This window comes from Drosophila suzukii, chromosome 2L (assembly GCF_043229965.1).
Source record: "Drosophila suzukii chromosome 2L, CBGP_Dsuzu_IsoJpt1.0, whole genome shotgun sequence".
NCBI classification, from domain to species: Eukaryota; Metazoa; Arthropoda; class Insecta; order Diptera; family Drosophilidae; genus Drosophila; species Drosophila suzukii.
In genome coordinates this window covers 1,902,552-1,924,572 of record NC_092080.1, presented here as the reverse complement: position 1 = coordinate 1,924,572, position 22,021 = coordinate 1,902,552, and the positions used below count along the sequence as shown (strand labels likewise).

General features: G+C 39.2%; 4 protein-coding genes across 13 annotated transcripts; 2 read left to right on the top strand and 2 right to left on the bottom strand.

The window, feature by feature from the left end:
- The first annotated feature begins 206 nt into the window (after window positions 1–206).
- On the top strand, window positions 207–5,041 carry LOC108021464 (glycerophosphocholine phosphodiesterase GPCPD1). 3 transcript variants are annotated; one of them, XM_017090196.4, is made up of 6 exons: window positions 207–361; window positions 499–631; window positions 1,159–1,558; window positions 1,709–3,166; window positions 3,219–3,365; window positions 3,620–5,041. In XM_017090196.4, exons 3-6 carry the CDS (start codon window positions 1,160–1,162, stop codon window positions 3,737–3,739), a joined length of 2,124 nt encoding a protein of 707 aa, XP_016945685.2. In that variant the 5' UTR covers window positions 207–361; window positions 499–631; window position 1,159; the 3' UTR covers window positions 3,740–5,041. The 3 variants fall into 3 exon arrangements, with proteins under 3 accessions (XP_016945685.2, XP_070855670.1, XP_036675253.1); XM_070999569.1 differs by having other exon boundaries at window positions 235–631; XM_036819358.3 differs by lacking the exons at window positions 207–361; window positions 499–631 and having other exon boundaries at window positions 1,521–1,646.
- LOC108009237 (C-type lectin domain family 4 member F-like) lies at window positions 4,347–5,566 on the bottom strand. The gene has a single exon (XM_017073409.4). It carries the CDS (start codon window positions 5,542–5,544, stop codon window positions 4,369–4,371), a length of 1,176 nt encoding a protein of 391 aa, XP_016928898.2. The 5' UTR covers window positions 5,545–5,566; the 3' UTR covers window positions 4,347–4,368.
- Window positions 5,567–6,097: 531 nt separating this feature from the next.
- On the top strand, window positions 6,098–16,042 carry Shaw (Shaker cognate w). 8 transcript variants are annotated; one of them, XR_011605937.1, is made up of 11 exons: window positions 6,098–6,405; window positions 9,050–9,079; window positions 9,144–9,855; window positions 10,004–10,121; window positions 10,183–10,377; window positions 10,784–11,002; window positions 11,101–11,704; window positions 12,269–12,397; window positions 13,538–13,853; window positions 14,337–14,577; window positions 15,348–15,489. XR_011605937.1 is itself a non-coding variant. In XM_036817190.3 (10 exons), exons 4-10 carry the CDS (start codon window positions 9,647–9,649, stop codon window positions 15,677–15,679), a joined length of 1,824 nt encoding a protein of 607 aa, XP_036673085.2. In that variant the 5' UTR covers window positions 6,099–6,405; window positions 9,050–9,079; window positions 9,144–9,284; window positions 9,645–9,646; the 3' UTR covers window positions 15,680–16,042. The 8 variants fall into 8 exon arrangements, 3 of the variants coding, with proteins under 3 accessions (XP_036673082.2, XP_036673077.2, XP_036673085.2); XR_010653453.2 differs by having other exon boundaries at window positions 15,330–15,471; XR_005014411.3 differs by lacking the exon at window positions 14,337–14,577.
- A 1,921-nt stretch (window positions 16,043–17,963) lies between these two features.
- LOC108021461 (accessory gland protein Acp29AB-like) lies at window positions 17,964–18,830 on the bottom strand. Its single transcript, XM_017090233.4, has one exon. The coding sequence runs from the start codon at window positions 18,828–18,830 to the stop codon at window positions 17,964–17,966; it is 867 nt and encodes a 288-aa protein (XP_016945722.2).
- Window positions 18,831–22,021: the final 3,191 nt, after the last annotated feature.

Sequence of the window (22,021 nt, the reverse complement as noted above, 5' to 3'; positions counted from 1 at the left end):
TTTTGATAAATATTAATATATATGTATATATAAAATATTTATTTTATATCATTGATCCGTTTTACTTTTAAGGAAGAAAATCAAACTGCAATAAAGCAATATTAGCTACTTATTTAATTTAAAAATATCAAAAGAAATTTAAGCAAAATAATAAAAACCGTGATATCTTCAGTTGTAGGATTTATTTTTCTGAGATTCCGTAATTTCCGGTTTCCGCATAACGGTCACTCGTTTTTCCATTCCCACCGGCGACCCGATTTCCCTTGTAAAAATAATGCAACTCACAGTTATAGTCAGATCGGACGCCCCCGCGGCGCTAAAATCGGGCAGATAATATACATAGTATTATCCACTTAAATTGGTATTATTACAAAGTTCATCCCCCGCCGGAGCTAAAGTGAAAAACCATGTGTTGCTAGCGAATATACACGAATGAAAACAGCTGCTATGACCAAAATATCGCTCGGTTCCTCAGATTGCATTTTTCTCTTGTTATAGTTTCCACACCCCTAAGAAAATCAAGGAAAAGCGAGAAAAACTAGTAAGAGGAAGAAGAGTACAACAGAAGAGCAAAACAAAACAAAGCGATTTAGCTTTCGTTTTCCCTGATTATAACACACACCCACACAAAGTAAGTGATAAAATTTATTTACGTCACCCACTGATAAGGTCAATAACAACAAACGCACTGGGAATAAAAAATAATCGCCTGTCTTATTATCCATGAAATTACATGCACTCGATAAACCATCAACTTGTGATTTTCATTGAAATTGAACAAGTACAGTGGGTTCACGTTACGGTGTATTTCTTAAAAGTGGGTTGGCGTAAAAACAAAATATGAACATGAACACTACCGTTGGCGCTACAGGAACCAAATTAAAAAACCAAAGAAATATTTTACGATTAAACTTAATATTTTTCACTTTTATATACCAAAAAATCAATAATTTTGAAAGAAGAATAAAATACTTTCAAAAATGTTATAATATCTTTCAATGAATTATTTTATTAAGCGAAATATTATATTGAATATTGAAAAATATATAATATAGTACTCGTCAATCGAAGCTAAAATAGCTTAAACTCGAGGTTAAACTTTTTCTGTATACAGCACATAATAATGTACTTACTAATATAAAATCTCATCCCCGACAGAATGCAGAACTGGTTGGCCTCCCACGATGGCGAAGAGGATGCGATGGCTGCTCCTTCTTGCTGTCCCTCGTCCTCGGAGAACGGAAGTCGCCTGGGATCCCGTCGAATCTTTGGCGACATAACCACGAACAGACTTTGGACCTTTAGGGTGCTGATGAACCAGGAACTGGCCGCCAACGAGCAGTTGGCCATTGTGGGAAATTGTGAGGCCCTGGGTAACTGGAAGCACTCGGGAGCGGCTCTTCTGTCCAAGGATGATGAAGATGATGAGGATAGCAATCTGTGGACCGGGGAGGTCTACATTCCGCGTCACTGTGACACGGAGTACCGCTATATGGTCTGCGCCCTCGACCCCAGTGCTGAGCAGCTGATGGTCCGCCGTTGGGAGACCCAATTACAGGTTTACAAATTCATTATGTACTGACCCTATACGAGTGGAGTCCATAAATCCAGCTGGCCTTGGGATCGGATTTGATTTGTATGCACTCGTATGGGACTCAAAGAGCAGAGTTTTTGGAAGGGTAAAGCTAAAAGAATCTTTTTTCCACAGCCTAGAGTTATCAAGGAACTGGATGAGCAGCCTGCCAAGAGTCACATGGATATATTTGGCTCGATTAATGGGCAGGAGAAGGTGGATCGCGGATGGCTGACCAAGGAGACCTTGGTTCAGTTGAAGTTCTTCTACGCCCCCTTCACCTTCAAGCAGCGCATGAAGAGGAGGCACATCCAGGTGAAAGTAACGCCCATGAACCTGAGTATTCCGAGTGCCAGTTGTGAGTCCATGGCGCCCGTTTCCCCCCTGGAGGACTCCCTATCGAACGACACCCATGATACGAAGGAAAATGGTGGAGAATCCTCCACAGCCTTCGCTTTCAGCGAGGTGGTCACCCTGAGTGCGGATGAGTGTGAAATCCGGCGTCAAGAGCAATTCGGCACTGGATGTGGACCCAGTGACCTGGTCATATTCCACCTGACCGTCGGGGACTTTGAGAATACGGCATACCTGATCGACTTGTATAGCTACAGCTCGCGGGTGGCCAAGGAGGACGGTCCTCCGAATCACCTGGGCTACCACTATGTGCTCCCGAATCTCTTCAAGCGATCCGAAGGCAATCTAGAGCTACCAATCACCTGCGCCAAGGGCCATCGACCCCTGGGAATGATGCGTCTGGGCTATCTTATCGTAAAGCCCTCATCGCAGTGCGCCCTCATGGACATGAGTGTCAGCTATGCCCGCTATTGGAACAACAAGTGGACGGGCCTGGACGTGGGCCATCGCGGTTCGGGCACCAGTTTCAAGGCCAAGGATGCGGTGATCCGGGAGAACACCATCACCTCCCTGAAGAATGCCGCCGACCACGGTGCCGACATGGTGGAGTTCGATGTCCAGCTCAGCAAGGATCTGGTGCCGGTGGTCTATCACGATTTCATGATCTACGTCTCGCTGAAGTCCAAGTGCAGTATGCAGGAGCATGACTTCCTGGCCCTACCGATGAGGGAGTTGTCCCTGGAGCAGTTGAGGAAGCTGAAGGTCTATCACATAGCCGAGGGGCTGTCCAGGGAGACGCGCTCCTTTCACAACGACGACCTTCTGGAGCATCAGCCCTTTCCCGAGCTTTCCGACGTCCTCGATGCCCTGGATGTCCATGTGGGATTCAATATCGAAATCAAGTGGTCCCAGAGGCTGGAGGATGGCAAAATGGAGGAGGAGTTCGAACACGTGGTGGATAGAAATCTCTATATCGACTGCATATTGGATGTGATCCTACGAAAGGCGGGTAACCGCCGGATAGTCCTGAGTTGTTTCGACCCAGACATCTGTACCATATTGAGATTTAAGCAAAACCGATATCCCGTCATGTTTCTCACCCTCGGCAGGACCACGAAATACCAGAAGTATTTGGACCCCAGGGGCAACTCCATGGAGCTGGCCGTCTGGCACGCGGTGGCCATGGAGTTCCTGGGCGTTGTGGCGCATACGGAGGACCTGCTGCGAGATCCCAGTCAGGTAACATGATCCACTCTCGAGTCGTGAATCACTCAGCTACGGACGCTTTTAGGTGAATCTGGCCAAGGAGCGCGGTTTGGTGCTGTTCTGCTGGGGCGACGACAACAACTCCAAGGACACAATCAAGCTGCTCAAGGAGCTCGGTCTGCACGCCATCATCTACGATAAAATGGATGTCCTGACCACCAAGGAGGTCAAGGTGAGTCCTTGTCAGGCTATAGTTCGCTGAAGAAAGGGAATATGTACAGCTGCGGTCAAAAGAATAGTGGTTTTTCAACTTTTTAAATATGAATATGAAAATAAAATAAAATGTTATATTTTTATAAATTCATTAACTACATTTTTTTTTTTAAATCGCGAACTAAATATTTGACTATATAGATACCCCTTTTATCAAGCGAATTTAGAATTTTAATACATATTTTTAATGAATCCATTACCATCTCCCCCCAGCAAAGTGTCTTCCACCTTCAGGCCAAGGACAGCCAGAAGGAGCTGCTGAAATTGCAGGCCCTGGAAATGGGACATGTGTGGCACACCTCTGCGGATGGAAACGAGGAGCAGCAGGCATAGGCACTGGATATTATATCTGCAAGACTATTTTATACTCATCTTTATGTACGCAAATACCGCTCTGCTAGGACCAAAACTCATCTGATTTCTACATCTTTCATCTCCATGCCTCCATTTCGTCACTTAGCAAATTGCATTTGATTTTTATAAATAGTTAATTAAAAATGTACTTAAAATCTGTCCAACCAAAAAAGGAACCTCTTCTTCGTTTCCTAACTAAATACAACTGCTCTGTACTTCAGTTTTTACGTTCCCAAAGCTCTTAAAATTATAAATTTAAACAACAAATGCGTGCGATCTTTTTTGTGGTCACAAGAAGTGTCTAATGTTGGAATAAATTTGGGAGTACTATTTAATCAACTTAAAGAATAGAGATGTAACTAATTTGTCTCTGATATTTTAAAATTATGACGAAATTGAAATTGATTTCAAACATTCTTATTATATGCACGTAAAAATTATGGAAAAAGTAAAGCCGATGTGCGAGATTACATTTTTAAAATGTTTCACATTTTAAATATAAAATTTTATGTTTGGAAATAATATAATACATTTGAGCAGTTAGATTTAAAACTTAGCCTAATAGAAACAAATTCATTAATTGCAATTTTTGTTGTCATTTGTTTATATTAGATTTTGTCATCGGTCTGGCAAATAAACCTTTTTTTATAAGTACAATTGTTCACAAACATATACCCGTCTTGGATTGCAATGCAGCGCTCTTGGTCGTAATTGTATACGGGCTCATCAGGAAACCACTTGAAAAAGGAAGCTGGCCTTCCCGAGGCCACGGACACAAAGTCACCCTTTTTGTCCCTATCGTTGATGCCCAGAAAGTATTTCTCCGAATTATCGAGCTTCGCCACGATAGCATCAAACTCCTCTCTATTTTGAATTGAGGCCAAGTATCCTCCCATTCGACGGCAGCTGTCCTGAGCATCAGCCCAATTCAGCTTTATATCTTCTTGGATGTGAAAGAACCTTGATCCAATCAGCTTGAAACCAGGAGGTATGGATTTTGTATTGAGTTTAGAAAGGGTTTCGCTAATTGCTGTGAGGTGGTTGTCTATCTTGGACTGGATAGACTGCAGTTTATTTTCAAGTCTTGTCAGATGAGCCTCCGTCCTGGACAGCTTGTCCTCAAAGTCCTGAACTACTGTCATCTTTAAAGATTCCTGCATGGCGATCTGCTGCCTCTCCAGCTTTATATACTTGGACTCCAAAGAATCCTTTAGGCTGCTTAAAACTTCTTGTGTAGATGCTTGGGATGTCTGTGTGTCCTTACTTACTAAGTGATGGTTGTTTATATTGATCTGCATAGATGCCAGTTCATTTTGTAGGGCTGCAAGTTGGGTCTCCATACTGCCTAGTTTTTTTTCAAGGTCTTGGGGGATAGCCTTCGGTAAAGATTCCTGCATGGCCATCTGCTGCCTATCCATCCTGTCCAACTTTACGTCCTGGAATTCCTGAGAAGTCTTAACGTTGGTTACAGCCTCTTGCAGGGAAGCCATCTGGATAAGAATCTGGTTCTTATCCGCACGGGTGACGTTCTCCGTGATTTCCTGACAGGTATTCCATCTCTCCTGGTTGGCAGCAACGTAATCCATCACTGAACTCATCTTAGAGAAGCAATGCCCGGTACAGCGGGTCTCCAAGTCCTCCGCTTTACTTCCAGGACTCGCACTTTTAGTGGGTCCTGCCAAAGATTCATTATAATTACCAACAATTAGGACGTAGAATAGAACTGCAGCCAATCTGTGCATTTTTATTATTTTTGAGGGAGCACACCCGATAAAGATCACCATTGGTAGACTACTAAAACAAATCGACTCAGTTCCATAAAGTTATACGTGCTTATAGGAGCTTATCAATTACTTAATAGCTTTGTTTACGAATTCTGAGTCTTGGTTCTATTATATATTACTTGATAAGTGAATAATTCCAGGAAAATAATAATTCGGTATTTTTAGCTTGGAAATTAATTAAAATAAAAAAATAAAAGCCAGAAGAAATAGGGTGTTCCAACAGTCCATGTTATTTTTTATTTTGATTTTATTATGTTCTTAATCTTGAAAATATATTTTAAGAAGTGGCATATAACTCAGATTCTTAAAGCTAATAAAAACGCTACTAAACGGACTTTAAAATTTTAAAAAGATTTTCTCCATCACGCATACGCAGTGTTGCATTTTGGCGCAACAATCATGCGAATGTCAGAGCAAAAGGAAATTAAAAGCGGAGACAGGCACTGCGCATGCACTTCATATAGAGCGGAATACGACGAGCCGAAGAACAATATCAACATCCCTCCAGAGAGAGAGGAGCGTGAAATGCCATCGGTTTGTTCGGATTCCTTTTCAGTTTGTAAAATCGCCTCGAACGGTTCGGATCGAAAGCGCGCGCGAAGAGAACGGACGGCCAACTCCCCGGAAAGGAAGAAAAACAGAGGAAGGAGGCGCACACCCCCAAAAAGAAAACGAGTGTAGTTTAGTAGTGCATTAGTCCACAGTTTAGTTCTCCCCTTGGTTCCACAATTTTCAACAGGCCCAAATCATTGGTTTCCTGCGTTTCCCCAAGTTTTCCTGCGAGCAGAGTCCCAAAGATCCCAGCAAATCGGAACTATGTTTACGGGCAGAGCGCAACGAGGCCGCAGGATGAGAGAATAGGTGAGAAGTCGGAGAAGGCGGGATAGGGATAGGGATAATACGGATGGGAAATGGGGTACGGATATGGTATACATCTGGGCAGGAGTCTTACTTAGCTCTACCTTTTTAAAGTCAATCCATATCCTTCGGCCGACAATAAGGAAGTTTGTGATACACCGAAAACGGAAAAATCGATGCGTGCGCGACGACAACACACACGTGTAGGTCCTGCTGCTATGTGTGTGTATATCAAGTATACGCCAAGTTAACCGAGGCAGGCAACTTCATACCACAACAAAAACACGCTACTTACAAAGCACTCCTGACCTACTGTGTGTGCACCCCCATTTTCCATTTTCCCCGCCCCAAAAGTAACTGCCACCTTCTAACTACTCTACTTGCGTGTAATGTTCTTTCGGAGGGAAGGAAGTTCGGTATAAAAAATATACGGAGGGGAAGAATGGAGCCGAAACTCATTTTAAATACTTCTGGTTGCGGCCAAGAAGTGTGTGTAGGTCCTTCCAGCTTTCCGCCGCTCATTTGAAGTAAATAAATAATGCGGTTAAATGTGCATACACGTACCTATGTACACTTTAAACCCGTGAATATTAAGCTAGAGTTTCGGCAATCCCGAAACGGCATCACAGTGTGTATAACATAATCATTAGCATTAATTGCAACTGAATTCCACCACTTTTCCGGACGGAAAAACTGCCCTCAGCGTGTGTTTGGCTTGTTTGTTTTGTTTATAAAGCCTCATGAAAATTGTGTGTGAGTTGTTTTGTATTTTTATGGCGCTGATTCGAAAATCGAGAATCGAAATTGAGGGGCAGCCGGCTGCGAGTAAACAACCAATGGACACCGATGAGCATCGACAACAGAAAAAGAACAGCCCGGACGGACAGGGACAGGCAGGCAGTTGGTCCAAAAAGGCAGACGGACAAGACGCTGTTGCTCACTTTGTGTACATGATGTACAGACATTAGTGGTCAAAATTGTAGTGCCGTTTGCATCACTAGGTCTTATCGGAGTCACAGATATTTCAAGACAGAGGTAATCACTCATCAAAAGGATTAGCCTTTAAAATTAGTAAGGAGAAAATAGGCAATTTCAATTACCATTTCCTTCCTTCTTTTTAAATCAGTTAAATTGGTGTCCAAAAGTATGCAAGAAAATTATGGATTCATAAAGGTGTCTAAAAGTATGCAATTAAAAAATATTGCATATTGAAACCAATGAGATATTTGTATCACCCCAATTGGTTTCCTTTAACGAATTTTTATTAAAAAGTCCAGTCTCATTAAAAACCTACAAGATTGGATATAGTGTTTGGCAATTTCAACCTAGTACCTGCAGTGTACGTTTCTCAATCTTATCGCCTAGATCTTTATAAGATCATACAAATAATTTTTGTTCCTTACTACTTCTCTGCCCGCAGCTGTATCTGCTAGTATTCAGATACATTTGTATCTGTGCGTGCGAGAGTGTAAACAATGCAGCGCCAAAACTAAATATTGTTTAAGAACAAATATTTGCCTTTTGTGCAAATCACGAACGGCAATTTCATTATTCCGTTCAGCTCCTTTTTTTGTATTTTTTTTTAATATACTACAATATAGTCTGTTTCCGTGCCACTCTCCAAAAATTGATGACGCTATCGATGATATGGTTGGACTATATTTAGTTAGATCTGGGAGAAAAGGAAAATAATCCCAAGTGGGATGCGCTTCACGAGCTGCTAATGGGTCAATTCAATCGAAGCAAATATTATTGCCCATTTTCCAAATAAATGACCTTAGTTCGGGCGTTGAGTTTGTTGATTTTAAATATTTATGCGGCGTAGAAGTACTCGCTAAATAAAGTGAATCCAGGCATTGAATCATCGGATGCATACATCAATTAAAAGAACGGGTAAAAACTTACTTTAACCGAATTCATCCGGCACACTTCAACACATAACTGAATCATTTGGTTTTGGAATCGCGGATCCATATTCTTTATCTTAGAAGTAAACAAAATTTTCGATTTTCTGCCACAAGCTAAAGACGTGCGAAAGTTTGCCACTCTCGTCAAATGAGATAAAGAATATGAACTACTCAATGATTTGTGTACAGACAATATTGATTTAGAATCGATGATTTGTATGCTTAACATTCGGAAGCGAGGTCAGATGACTTTGTTTATAAGGCGACTTGCGGAAATCCTGCATGGTCATTTTTATTGTAATCAATTTTATTCTTAAAGATTGCTTACATATCATATGGGTAATTTACTTAGTAAGAACCAAAAAAATCTTTAATAAAATATTGCATTTTTAATGTACACCCACAAATTTTATTGTTCTTAAAATAGTTGTGCGTGCGTACATAATGGCCTCTATGAATTGACTCTGTTACTTTTACTCAGCACATGTGTCTAGGTCATAAACTCATAATTATGAACCATTAAAGTAAAGGAATCACATAAGAGGTTCTAACATTCTTAAGTCTCTGTGATTTAAAAACGTATTTATTTCAAGAATAACAAAAAAATGGCTTCTTTTTTGTTGATGTTTATGGGTTTTTAATTATTTTAATATATTGTGGGCAACGTTTCGCAACTTAAATATAAACAATTGTTTAGTAACTAAGTGTAATTTTCTTATCCAAACATCGTTTTCTTTCAGCGCCATGTTGTCCAATCCAGCCCCAACCTAGTGAGTAGCTCATTACCGAGAATCATTGGGGGGTGTTCCTAACATCTGGTTCAATATTTTCAAGTGGTGGTCCGAGGTCTTGAGACCTGATCCCCTGTGGGTGCCGAAGAGTGGATCGCAGGAAGTGACAGGAAAGAGTGGTGCCTGGGACGAGGGGCACTACTAACTGCAAAAATCGTGGGCAAGGACAACGAAAGGCATTCAGGTTGGAGAGTAAAAAAAAGAAAACAATGAAGTCCCAAGAAAAAACACACGAAAATATTTATTAAACCCACACAAAAAACCCACAAAAAATCGGAAAGTAAAGAAGTACTTGAGTTGTGGAAGCACCTGAGTGAAAAACCCAAGAAGAAAAAAAAACATAAACTTTTAGTTTATCCATTAAATACTTTATTTAGATTATTTTAATTTCTAAAACACTGAAATACTTTAATATCTCCAACCAAAAACCATTGATATTCAATTCAATTGATTAACCAACTTGTTTGTAAATGATTGACTTTTGAGTTCTTGATTGAGACAATGACTTATATACCTAAAAAAATGCAACACTATGCGCATGCAGCCATGAATCTGATCAATATGGACTCGGAGAACCGGGTGGTGCTCAATGTGGGTGGCATTAGGCACGAAACCTACAAGGCCACGCTGAAAAAGATTCCGGCAACGCGACTATCGCGACTGACAGAGGCCCTGGCCAATTATGATCCGATACTGAATGAGTACTTCTTTGATCGGCATCCGGGAGTCTTCGCACAAGTGCTCAACTATTACAGGTGGGTGTGTAGTACATAAGAAATATAAAACAAATCAAAACACAAAAAACATATAATTAAGGTTTTCAAAAGTACTCAGAGAACTTCGAATGCTACTAGCACTTGTGATTTCTCCTTGATTGTTTCATTTTAAATGATAATCTTCCAGAACCGGTAAGCTGCATTATCCCACAGATGTGTGCGGACCGCTGTTCGAGGAGGAATTGGAGTTCTGGGGCCTAGATTCGAACCAAGTGGAGCCCTGCTGTTGGATGACATATACACAGGTAAGTCACACTATTAAATACCATTTTTGAATAAACCTAACTTATGGTGTACTATTTGTAGCATCGCGACACCCAGGAAACCCTTGCCGTATTGGATCGACTCGATCTGGATACGGAAAAACCGTCCGAAGAGGAATTGGCTCGCAAATTCGGCTTCGAAGAGGACTACTACAAAGGCACCATATCCTGGTGGCAGGAGATGAAGCCGCGCATTTGGTCCTTGTTCGATGAGCCCTACAGTTCCAATGCCGCCAAGGTGTGTCATCTTTTCAAATATATCTAAGTCTTGATAATCAAAAGAACATTTCAAGCAATAAGACATACTTGATTAAAATGTTTTTATAGTTCAGTTTCTTTAAACACTTTCAATTAAAAATGCATTTGCATTTGCATCATTTAAAAACACTTTTCAATTAAGCTATAAATAATTTCAACAATTTCACGAGTGAGTAGAGAGCACCCACTCACAAATTCCGTTTTAAAAGCGATGTACTATGTAATTACAAAAGTGCTTTGAGAATACATATATCGAGTGGCATCTATTTTTATTTTAAGTGAATGCATATCAAAGCATATTAAGACATTAATCATTTGTTGACGTTTTTATAGAGACTTTGAAATGTAAATTAGGTTATTTATTAATTATCATTTTTAAATTCCAGACCATTGGCGTGGTTTCGGTGTTCTTCATCTGCATTTCGATCCTGTCGTTTTGCCTGAAGACCCATCCCGACATGCGAGTGCCCATCGTCCGGAATATTACAGTGAAAACAGCGAATGGAAGTAACGGCTGGTATTTGGACAAAACCCAGACCAATGCGCACATAGCCTTCTTCTATATCGAATGCGTTTGCAACGCCTGGTTCACCTTTGAAATATTGGTAAGAGATTAAAGTAAAAGGTTGTGACCAGTCACTGACTGATTAAAAACCATTAAGTCTACTAAAGGTCTTTCAAATAACTCCATGAACTTTTCCAGGTGCGCTTTATATCATCGCCGAACAAGTGGGAATTCATCAAGTCATCTGTTAACATCATAGATTACATAGCGACGCTTAGTTTTTATATCGATCTAGTGCTTCAGCGGTTCGCATCGCACCTGGAGAACGCTGACATCCTCGAGTTCTTCTCAATCATCCGCATCATGCGACTGTTCAAGCTGACGCGCCACTCGTCCGGCCTGAAGATCCTCATCCAGACGTTCCGGGCCTCGGCCAAGGAGCTGACCCTGCTGGTGTTCTTCCTCGTCCTGGGCATCGTGATCTTCGCCAGCCTCGTCTACTACGCGGAGCGCATCCAGCCGAATCCGCACAACGACTTCAACAGCATCCCGTTGGGTCTGTGGTGGGCCCTGGTCACCATGACCACCGTGGGCTACGGGGACATGGCCCCCAAAACCTACATCGGTATGTTCGTGGGCGCCCTGTGCGCCTTAGCCGGCGTACTAACCATCGCACTGCCAGTGCCCGTCATCGTCAGCAACTTCGCCATGTACTACTCGCACACGCAGGCCAGGGCCAAACTGCCAAAGAAGCGGAGACGAGTGCTTCCCGTCGAACAGCCGAGACAGCCCAGAATACCAGGTGAGTCCATCCTTCACGGCGTAGTATGAAAATGCGGGTTATCCGCCATCATCAAACTACCCTTGCCGGTAAAAATGTATTTGGCTTTTAAAATCATTTCATATGGTTATTAAACGAATGTTTTAAATATATTTGATTTAATACCATGATTTTTTTTAAATATAGAAATCAAAGTTTAAGAGGAATATTCCAATGTGACATTTATTTCAGATAATAATTATTTTGTTTCTGTTGATTATTATAATATGGTTTCAGAATTATATCACTTCATTTCAAAGGTATTTCGAATTTATTTGATGGTTGAAATTTATTTTGCTTTCCAGAAACGTATAAATATATCGCAAATCACGTTTGCTATTTATACAAAAACAATTGAATTGTAGAATATATGAAAATTATGATAAAAGAATATTAGGAATTGGGGAATATATATTGAAAATAAGAATGGATAGTCTATTACAAAAATGCAAGAAGTGAATATAGATATTATCCATTTTTTTTAGACCATCGATCTTTTTAAGATTTTTCTCAATAAACACTTAACCGTTTTATTACATTTTCCAGGTGCCCCTGGTGGTGTCAGTGGCTGTGGCACCCCGGGCTCGGGTCCCCATTCCGGTCCCATGGGATCCGGTGGAACTGGACCACGTCGCATGAACAATAAAACGAAGGACCTGGTCAGCCCCAAGTCAGGTGAGCCCATGTGTGTCCTTAAACGAGTAACACCACACCGATTCCCACAAACCAGCAAAATGCAAGCCTCAAGCTAAAGCCACAAAAAAAGAAAAACAATTTAAATCGAGCTGCGCTTCAGAAAAGGCACCGCCAAAACCCAAAACATACCACTAAAAGTACAATAAACGAGTAAACCAGCTAAACCAAGCCAACCAAGTTCTTAACCTGTACCTAAAAGCTCGCACAGCTGCACCCTCAGTTCGAAAGTAATCGAGTTCAATGGATTAACTTGCAAAACACAACCCAGTAATAAATACTCGTTATCCTTTGTGCCGTTTCGCAGTTTCTCCTGGCAAATGAATACAAATAGTTATTGATAACATATTAAGTGCCTAGTAAATGCTGCCAAGATATACGAATCTTTGACCCACAACGACTCCATATCTGGGGTGCGCTTTCCCTTTTTGGCTATACTGTATCCATTAAATAACATACCGTTCGTCGTGTACGTGTATATATGTACTCTATGTAATTACCATGCATTAAAGGCTTCTTTATTCATATTCCAATTTATTCATTTATTCGAGCTTAGCTTTCATTTCACGCTAATCATTCAAAGGAATTTAAAATGGCGAATTATGGAGTTGAAATGGGAAATCGATGGGAATGTTACGGGAATAAAACTACAAATTCTTAAAAATATAAATATTTTTGAAACACTTAAAATATTATTTTAGCTATTTAGTAAATTCCCTTTGCAATCTCATAGATCTACATGAATTTCCCAAGCTCCAAATGTAAAGCCAAATTTTCAAGTCATTTCCATACCATATAACACATATGCAGACCCTTACTTTCTCTCCATTCATCGAAGGCATACTTGTATATTCAAAGTCATCGTTCTCCAACCAGTTAAGGATGTAATTTTTTCCATTGAGTCAGCAAAATACAAGAATATGTATGGTACCAATATATGAACATATTTATACCCTTTCTTCAATGGTTATGATACCCAGATACATGACTCTATATTATATTTATCTATTTCCATCCTCGATTTTTTGACATCTTTGCTCCAAATACTTTTGTTTACTTTAATATAATTTAATTTTATTGATAAACGATCCAATCCAAACCCCAAAAATCTTGTGTAAATAGATGAATATACAACAATGATTGGCAAACCGCGCGATGGCAAAAAGAGCAGGCTGCTCTAAGCCAAAGAACACAACAACAGCAACAACAACATTAACCACGAAAAAACAACAACCACAACAGAACCAGCTGAAGAACCAATAATCACCCATACCATTACTTCCAAGCTAAAACTTGCAATGAGAGATGATGATGTTGAAGATCTTTTCTATATAAGAATTTGGCAAACTGATCTATGAGTAAACGAAGGAATAATAGAGAGAAGCAAAAATGCAACCCCGAGGACTGGATTAAGATCAAATAACGGATAAAGATCGTGGTACGTTGGATCGAAAGAAAAGTTCTGGACGCCATATAGCCATAGATATGCATATAGTCGTATATGGTTTATCGTTTACTCGTGTCGGCGACGTCTGCTATTGTTACTACTACCACTCCAACCTGCTATATAATCGTATATATATCTATACAATATGTAATTTTCTACGTGTTTTCCTCTCTCTCTATATTTCTCCACCTATCTTTACATAAATAATATTACATATATTATATATCGTGTACGTGTTGTTCTTCAGTTCTGGCTCGTTCGTTACTTCGTTACCAGTGTATAAGATATAAGATACTATAACTATACTCAGATCTGTAACCGTATCTTCTCTCTCTCTCTGTGTGTGCGTGTGTAATTTTGTGATACTTTGTTTTTAGTCCCAATGCCCCCAAATCAGAAATCCCTTAGCTATGTAAAATTGATCAAAAAACATCGAAAAAAACATTTGTATTATCTCGAACTCTTGTATTTCAGATATGGCCTTCAGTTTCGACTAAGACAGATAACAGAACAGAACCAGAAAGATATTTTGTAATTTGTTAAGCCCGCTCAAGACACAAAACAAGAAAAAACTCAGCAACAAAATCGAAATCGAAACGAAATCAAAACGAAACCTCAGTTATATACAAACCGTAAAGAACTAATAAGTCCCCGGTTCGTTCATCTATCATCTAACTACTTATCAGCTAACCAAAACTCGGACTCTGCTGGGCGGGTGTGTGTTGGTTAAGAAACCTTTATTATCTACCCCTAATAACCTCCAACTTTCTCGCTCTCTTCCAACCCGAAAAACTCCCAACTAAAAGTGTCAAATAGTTGAAAAACTTTGAAACTAGTTCGTAGCAAGCAGAAACTCTAGAGTTTAGAGCCACCTTCACGAATCCGATTTCCCAGCATTTGATTCTACAAAGTTTCCCCCCGCCCCTCTGTTGCCTGAGTCCAAAATATCCACCCGAGCGAAAATCTTTGCCAAATGTAGTTTGCAGATACTGTATCTAGCCTTATATGTGTGTGTTTATTTGCCGAGCATGCTGCATGTGACCCGAATTTTGACCCGAGTCTTGGAGTGTGATTAGTGTTTTCATAGTTGTGTGTGATGTTTGTAATCGTGTTCGTGTTACACTACCCACCCCCCAGAAAACCACCCCACCACCCCTCGTATATCGTAGTAACCAAGTGCACCCAGTAATTACCATCAGCAATTTTGAAAAAGTTGCCTCCCACCTGTCATAATAAAATTCAAAGTTTACCGAATTCGGAATCTCCAGCTTGACTAACCGACTTAATGAAAATAATATATTTACTTCTCTCTCTCTTTTTCTTTCTCTGTTTTTCTCTTACTCTTCCTGGACCTCCCACTACTATATCTATCTATTGTTTCCGGCTATATAACTCCACCTACTCCACCTACTTCCTATCCGAAACCGAAACTGATAATCCTTTCTGTGGCGGGGTTAAAACAAAAAGTTGCTCAACTTTTCGCAGGTCCGCTGGGCGCAAGTATTGTGGCCATGAGTCCCAGGACAATGTTGGACCTGAATCCTGCCCTGGCGATGGGCAAGCCGTCGTTTCAGCCCCGTATACCCACCCCCCTGGCAGCCACGCCCCCTCCCCCGCCCAGTGCCGGTTCTGGTTCCGGTTCCGGTGGGCTGACGACATCTGTAACGGTTGGAGCAAGTGGAACCACTGCAGCACCACTTCAACCAGCACCACCCACCATCGCGGTGTCCACCACAGCGAGTGTGGGCAAGGATTTGGGCATCTCGACCACCACAACCACACAGGCACAGGAGACCAGCAAGAAGGCCTTCCTCTAGGAAGGGCAGCCAAGAGACTCAAGCCACCTGATATCTATCTATTTGCGATTCCCATATCCCCCCATATAAGCAATATCTATACGATATCATACATAGCCTTCGCATACGTACTTGCTAAGAACAAAGAACGAGAGTTTCAGAGATGGCAAATGGATCATATCTTATCACTGATCAAAGACCGTCTTTGTTTGGCCGAATCTAATACACGAAATATCGAAATGAATATCATATATTCACCTGAGAGTTGGCTATGGATCAGACTTAACTGGGAATCAGCCGCAAATCAAATATAAATTGTGATGCTATAAATTATATAAAGTATTCTTTGATTTTCAGCAGAGGTTTAAGCTTTTACTCAATTAAATACCATTTGACTGTTATTATAAACTAGTTTATTATTTTGAAATCTCAAATCGTATATATTTATGCCACTTCAGAGGTGATACAAAAGTTAAAGCAATACCACTTTTTATTAAATATAAAACTTATTTATATCACATAACGATCCAGCCATCTCTGATCGATTGCAAATACCTAGACTCGCAATTTGTGTTGACCATATCACGACATACCTATCAATATCGAACCTAAACATAACCTTAGCTAAATATAGATAATCGAATTGCTTGGCGACAACATTTTACCATCGAGAGCTAGCCAAGACAGAGCGAAAACCATACTTTTTAACCATACAAAGTGTTTTTACCGAATGCAAGCTTACTAACGATCCATGTTCTACATAAGCCATAGATATTAAATCGACGAGGAGTGTATATAAACCTAGATGCTTTATAACTCGGTTTGCCAGTTCCTTATGCGTTGTGTAAAGACTCGAGTGCCCCAGTTCTCGTGGGGCAGTTCGGCTTGAAAGCTTTAATTTGATATATTTATAAATGGAAGACTCCAACTCAAACGCGGTTTGAAAAGCTTAATTAAACAGAAACCAATCAAAAAGTACACATACTGTTTAAAAATTCATCCAAGCCAGACAAGTGTTGACTTCAACTTTTTTTCTGAACTAAAAATAGAAAAGGTGCTGATTTTCTTCGAACGAAAAACGCAAAAGTTTTCAGGGTAAAAGTTGAAACCGAAGAAAAACAAACGAAATTTTCCAACTGTTGGCACTTTTCGCTCATCACTCACTTACATGCTGGGATTACTCGGTAAGCTGGGAAAGAATCGCTTCTTATATTTTCCCAACCTGAGAAGTTGGCTCACATATCAACAAGCTAGGGAGACCTTAAGGAAAATTTCAAATTTCAACCAGTTAAAATGCAAATTATTTCCATTAAATTCTGTTAGGTACTCCGCCAACCTCCCCTCAACAAATGAAAAACAAACAAAGAATCCAGAAGCGGCAGGGAATTCCTTACAGTTCCGTTCAGTTAACTTGAGTTTGTTGAAAAAGTTTACAAATTGCTAAGGGGTTAAGTGGGTGGATTTAGCCCCGAAAACTCACTGGCGTGGTTCAAAAAACAAACAGGTTTGCAAATTGTTTTCCCCGATTTTCATTTGATTTTACTTGCGCAAGTCATTAGCTAATTCTCTTGTACATTTTGAATATACATATATATCTCTCAGCAAGCATTTTGCCTACATATTTGTAAGAATAAACATGATAATTACTGAAAACAAACAGTGGATCAACAAAGATAGCGAAATAAAAGGATGCAAAACTTAAGCAACATTAAGATCGAAGATGGGCAACAAATAAACGAAGTTTGCAAAACATTTGTTAAGTTTTTACAATGAACAAAGCATTAATAAGAACTAAATTAATATTAAATATTGCAAGCTATAGGAAATTGATAAAAACAATTGTTTATATCGTTTTCGTTCTCTCGCTATGATTTCGAAACTGTTTTTTAATTGTATAGTTAAGCAAATTGTATACTATTTGAACTAAACAAAACAAATTGTTCTCTCAATAATTCATGAACAAAGAAAATTAAACTAATTATATATACATTTATATATATAATTGAACAAAATATATATATGAATTTAAAAAAATAAAGAAATGCAATAAAGAACTACTGAACACCAAAATGGTAAATGTTGAATTTTTGTGGGGCTTTTTGAGGAAATAGTTACTAAATTAAATATAACAACTCAAAACTATTATTTTTATTAATGTTTTATTTCATGTTTAACAGCTATAAATATTTAGTTGATTTAATACAGAATTATAAATAAAAGATTCCAGTGCATATAATTTGTATGTATGTACAAAATTAAAATCAAGTAGATAAGTTTTTTTTGTATACCCTTTACTCGTTTATAATTAAATTTCCTCATCTGACTGACAAATGAAACTCATTTTCCGCTCGCACATCGCTACCCACATGAGGCCATTTAATATGGCAACGGAGTGCATTTTGCCATTTATATAATTTGGTTCACCAGGTGCCCACTTTAAAAAGGATGCTCGATTCCCGGAGGCTAAGGACACAAAGTCATTCCTTAAGGCTAGATCGTTTATACCCAGCCAATAGGAAGTATCTTTCTTGAGTTTCGCACTGATGGCCGAAAGCTCCTCCTCATTTTGGACAGATGCTAGTCGTCCGAATTTCCGACGACATGCGATTTCAGCATCAGTCCAAGAAACGAAACCACTGTGTTGAATGTAAAAGTATCTGGTGCCGATTTGCTCATAGTTTTGGTATTTTTTCGGTATTTTCAATGTCCTTGTCTCCAGCGTCGTCAAAATTTTGGATAATGTTTCCTGCAAAGCTGATAGCTGATTTCCCATGGAACTCAACATCCCCTCTATCCTGTCAATCCTTTCCTCAAGGCCTTTGTGCTGACTCTCCTTTTGAGGGAAGATCCTATCTTCATTGGACTCTATCCTGGACTCATGGGTGTCCCTTGCTGTGGTCAGGGCATCTCGCAGGGTTGCCAACTGGGATTTTATCTGGTTGTGTTCCGACTGGGTGTGACTTGCTATGATTTCCTCACAGGTATTCCATCGAACCTGGTTGGCGACGACATAGTCCATCACCGGCCTCATCGCCGAAATGCAGGTTCCTCCGGGTTGAACCTGTAGGTCTTCCGATCTACTGCCAAGGCTGGGATAAGGGTACACGCCCACGGATCTACAACTTTCAGCAGCGAATAACACGTAGAGTAGAGCGACTACTAATTTAAACATTTTCAATTTTTGATTAATTTAAAGTAAGCTTTTAGAAGCAACTGCAATATTTGGCAGAAGATTTCTGCTTTTATACGTATCCGCGAGCTGTTATCAAAAAATTAATTGGGTGTTTTCACACTCTTTATACTTCACATAATAAATTACCAGATAAGTCATGCCAATATGTTTAACACTTGATAACCCCTACATATTTAAAAAGTATATTGACATGGGTCTTGTTAGAAAAACGTGTATTCCCTTGCAGATCTATTGATCATGATAACAAATATATAAATTAGAAAATACTTTTTCTTTATTTTCATAACGACTTATACGTACTGCAATATGTAAGTAGTGGGTTTACATTTAAAAAAAATTAAAAATTAAATATTATAAAAATTGTTTACATTGTTTTTGTTATTGTTTTTAAAGCCGACCTTCAAAATTGACAAAAATAAGTTAGTTATATTTGGAACTTGGTTGATTCTACTTGCAGTTCGCGTGTTTCTAAAGAGTATTGTCTGGGGATTACTCTATTAACCTGACAATTTGGGATTTCCTACGATTTAAAGCCCTTATCAAATACAAACGAAGGCTTCTTAGTCACAGCTGAGCTTTAAATAATGACCTTTCGATTTTTATTTGTTATGTAACTAACAATACTTTATTTTTATTAGTTGGGTATACAATTTTCTTTCGTGTGCTATTATAATAAATTCAAATTTGATGTGATGTTGTTTTAGTTACATTGTATGTCTAAATATCTTTATCTGACCTGCAAATATAAATGACAACGAATGCCTCATTTAAGCCCATTTTGCATTTTAAATTTACGTTGATTTCTTTTTCTGGCAGCGAATTTATTTGGATTTAGGACGTAACTGACATTTTCTAATTTTATAAGTGCCCTAAAGACCTTATGAGTAGCACCACATGTTGGTTTTCAGATGGTAAGAAAAACACTTGACTGCGTTAATTTTTATTTGAAAAGTGTTTAACCCTTTGTAGCCTGCATAGGCAAAACTTTCCTTGCTTAAGAGGCGAGTGCGCTGAATTTAGTTAATTATGGGTACAAAGCAAATGTGGTGATTTCGACATCTCGGTGGATTCGAATCTTTAAAGTAAATTATCGTGAACCAAAAAATACGACAAAAAGAATAACGCCGAACATTTATTTATTTTTTGTAGTTTTATTAGATATCTAGGTGGGAACAAAAGTATGAACATTTATTTATAAAATTCCAAACAAAAATATATTTTGTTCTAACTAAAATGAACGTCAACAATTTTTCAAGAGTATTGACATCAAATCACTTCATCTGCTTGGCAAATAAAATTACGGTCTGCTATGCAAAGGTCATTTCTCATTCCCCAGATATCTAAAGAAACACAGTGTGACTCGTCGTAATCGTAACTGGGTTCATAAGCTTTCCAATTCAAAAAACGAGCCTTTTTTCCTGAAGCTACTGATACAAAATCTCCTTTTTCTTCCAAATCGTTGATTCCTAACCAATATACAGTGTTTCCTTTGAGTATTGCATTGATGGCGATGCCTTCCTTTTCGTCTTTAATGGCCGCTAAGTGTCCGCCTTTCTGTTTGCAGGCTTCCTCAGCAAGATGCCAACTTTTCTTTTCATTGTGTTCAATGATGAAATGTCTAGAGCCGATAGGATCGTATTCGACCAGATTGGGTTCGATCTTGTGATCAAAGTACAAAAAGTAGCACAAAAGTGCTCCCAAGAAATAGAGCAGCATATTAACTTTGTGTTATTTTATTTTGTGAGCACTATAAGCGAATAAGTTCCGATTGGCAAAGTCACTGAACAATTTTTGGCTAGTTTCCTACTTTAATACGCCAGTTTCTCGCTTATCAGTCAGCCAATAGATTTGGTCTCATATGGAATAGACAGTGTAGTTTGAACTTAGAACTTAAACTTGATTAGAATCATTTAAAGCAACTTTGTTTTAAAAGGAAAAAATTGTATACAAAACCATAAATAATAATTTTATAATACTAATTTATTGTTGATACATATAGTCGTTTTTTTTATTTTTAACTTAATCATTCTCTGCCTGGAAAATGGAAAATTGAAAAATCTAGAGCCGGTTTTATCATATTCCACCAGATTTGGCTCTATCTTTTGATCAAAGAAGAAATAGTAGTACAAAAGTGCTCCCAAATAATAAAGCAGCATTTTAAGTGTGTATGATGTTATTTTTGAGCAGTAGTTCAAGTTCCGAATGAAAAAGTAACTGAAACATTTTCGCTTAGTTCCTAATTTTTATACGTGCGTTGCTGTGCTTATCAGTCTGACAAAAGATTTGGATTCATACGGTTCCTAGCTCACTAGAAACTTTTTGCACGTATTTGTGTATCTCTGACCCTTAATGCTTTGTTTCATGTTTGGAACTTCTGATTACAGGGAACTGCCACTTAAAGGCAAACGTGTAGATTTAATTTAATTTTTCAAGGCCTTGTGACACATGCTTGATATTTTACCGATTGATTGAATTTTTTCTCAACGTTTTGGCAACCCTAGCTGAAGACCTTTACCAAAGTGTCACAGGGCCTTAAAGGCTACAAAAATAATTTTGATATTTGACATTTTGGGATACTTAAATAGTAATTGCCCAACTTTTAATTCATAGGCGAATCAAGTGAAACCATTTTAAAAGCTGTAATACCTCTTTTCCTCGCCTCTGTGTTTATCAAATACTTTCGCAACACTTCGACGCTTTGGGAACCACTTCATTGCCACTTTCGGCATTTGTTTCGATTTCATTACCGAAATTTGCTATTGCAATAACAGCTCAGACACCCGAACCAACAAAGACGAAACGAAAAGAGAAGTAACGCTTTGGCCCCCGAGGGCCTGACCTTCAACACTTGGCACAAAAGACCCGTATAAAGCGGGGAAGAGCCTTAGCCAACCAAGTGTAAATCGGGTCGAGAGCCGTTCTCCGTTCACCTCTTTTCCGGCCCTTGGCGATGGTCCAATAAAGCGCTTCATTAACCAGAGACTTTTCGGGGTTGGGGAGTGTTACGAACGGGTTAAGGTGGGTGGGCTTAGCCCCCAGTTCCCCAGTACCCCCGAAGAAAAGAGCAAAAATTCCAAAGCCCAAACGGGGGGAATCCCCTCATCCCAAAACCAAAGCTATTTTGGACTGGCCCCAATCAACAGTTGGTTCTTTTGGGTGGCCACAATCGG

Coding starts and splice junctions, on each gene's coding strand:
- LOC108021461 (XM_017090233.4), bottom strand. CDS start 18,830: ATGTTTAAATTAGTAGTCGCTCTACTCTACGTGTTATTCGCTGCTGAA.
- LOC108021464 (XM_017090196.4), top strand. CDS start 1,160: ATGCAGAACTGGTTGGCCTCCCACGATGGCGAAGAGGATGCGATGGCT. Junction 1,559..1,708: donor GTTGGGAGACCCAATTACAG/GTTTACAAATTC, acceptor TTTTTTCCACAG/CCTAGAGTTATCAAGGAACT. Junction 3,167..3,218: donor TGCTGCGAGATCCCAGTCAG/GTAACATGATCC, acceptor GGACGCTTTTAG/GTGAATCTGGCCAAGGAGCG.
- LOC108009237 (XM_017073409.4), bottom strand. CDS start 5,544: ATGGTGATCTTTATCGGGTGTGCTCCCTCAAAAATAATAAAAATGCAC.
- Shaw (XM_036817182.3), top strand. CDS start 9,602: ATGACTTATATACCTAAAAAAATGCAACACTATGCGCATGCAGCCATG. Junction 9,856..10,003: donor CAAGTGCTCAACTATTACAG/GTGGGTGTGTAG, acceptor ATAATCTTCCAG/AACCGGTAAGCTGCATTATC. Junction 11,705..12,268: donor GAGACAGCCCAGAATACCAG/GTGAGTCCATCC, acceptor TACATTTTCCAG/GTGCCCCTGGTGGTGTCAGT.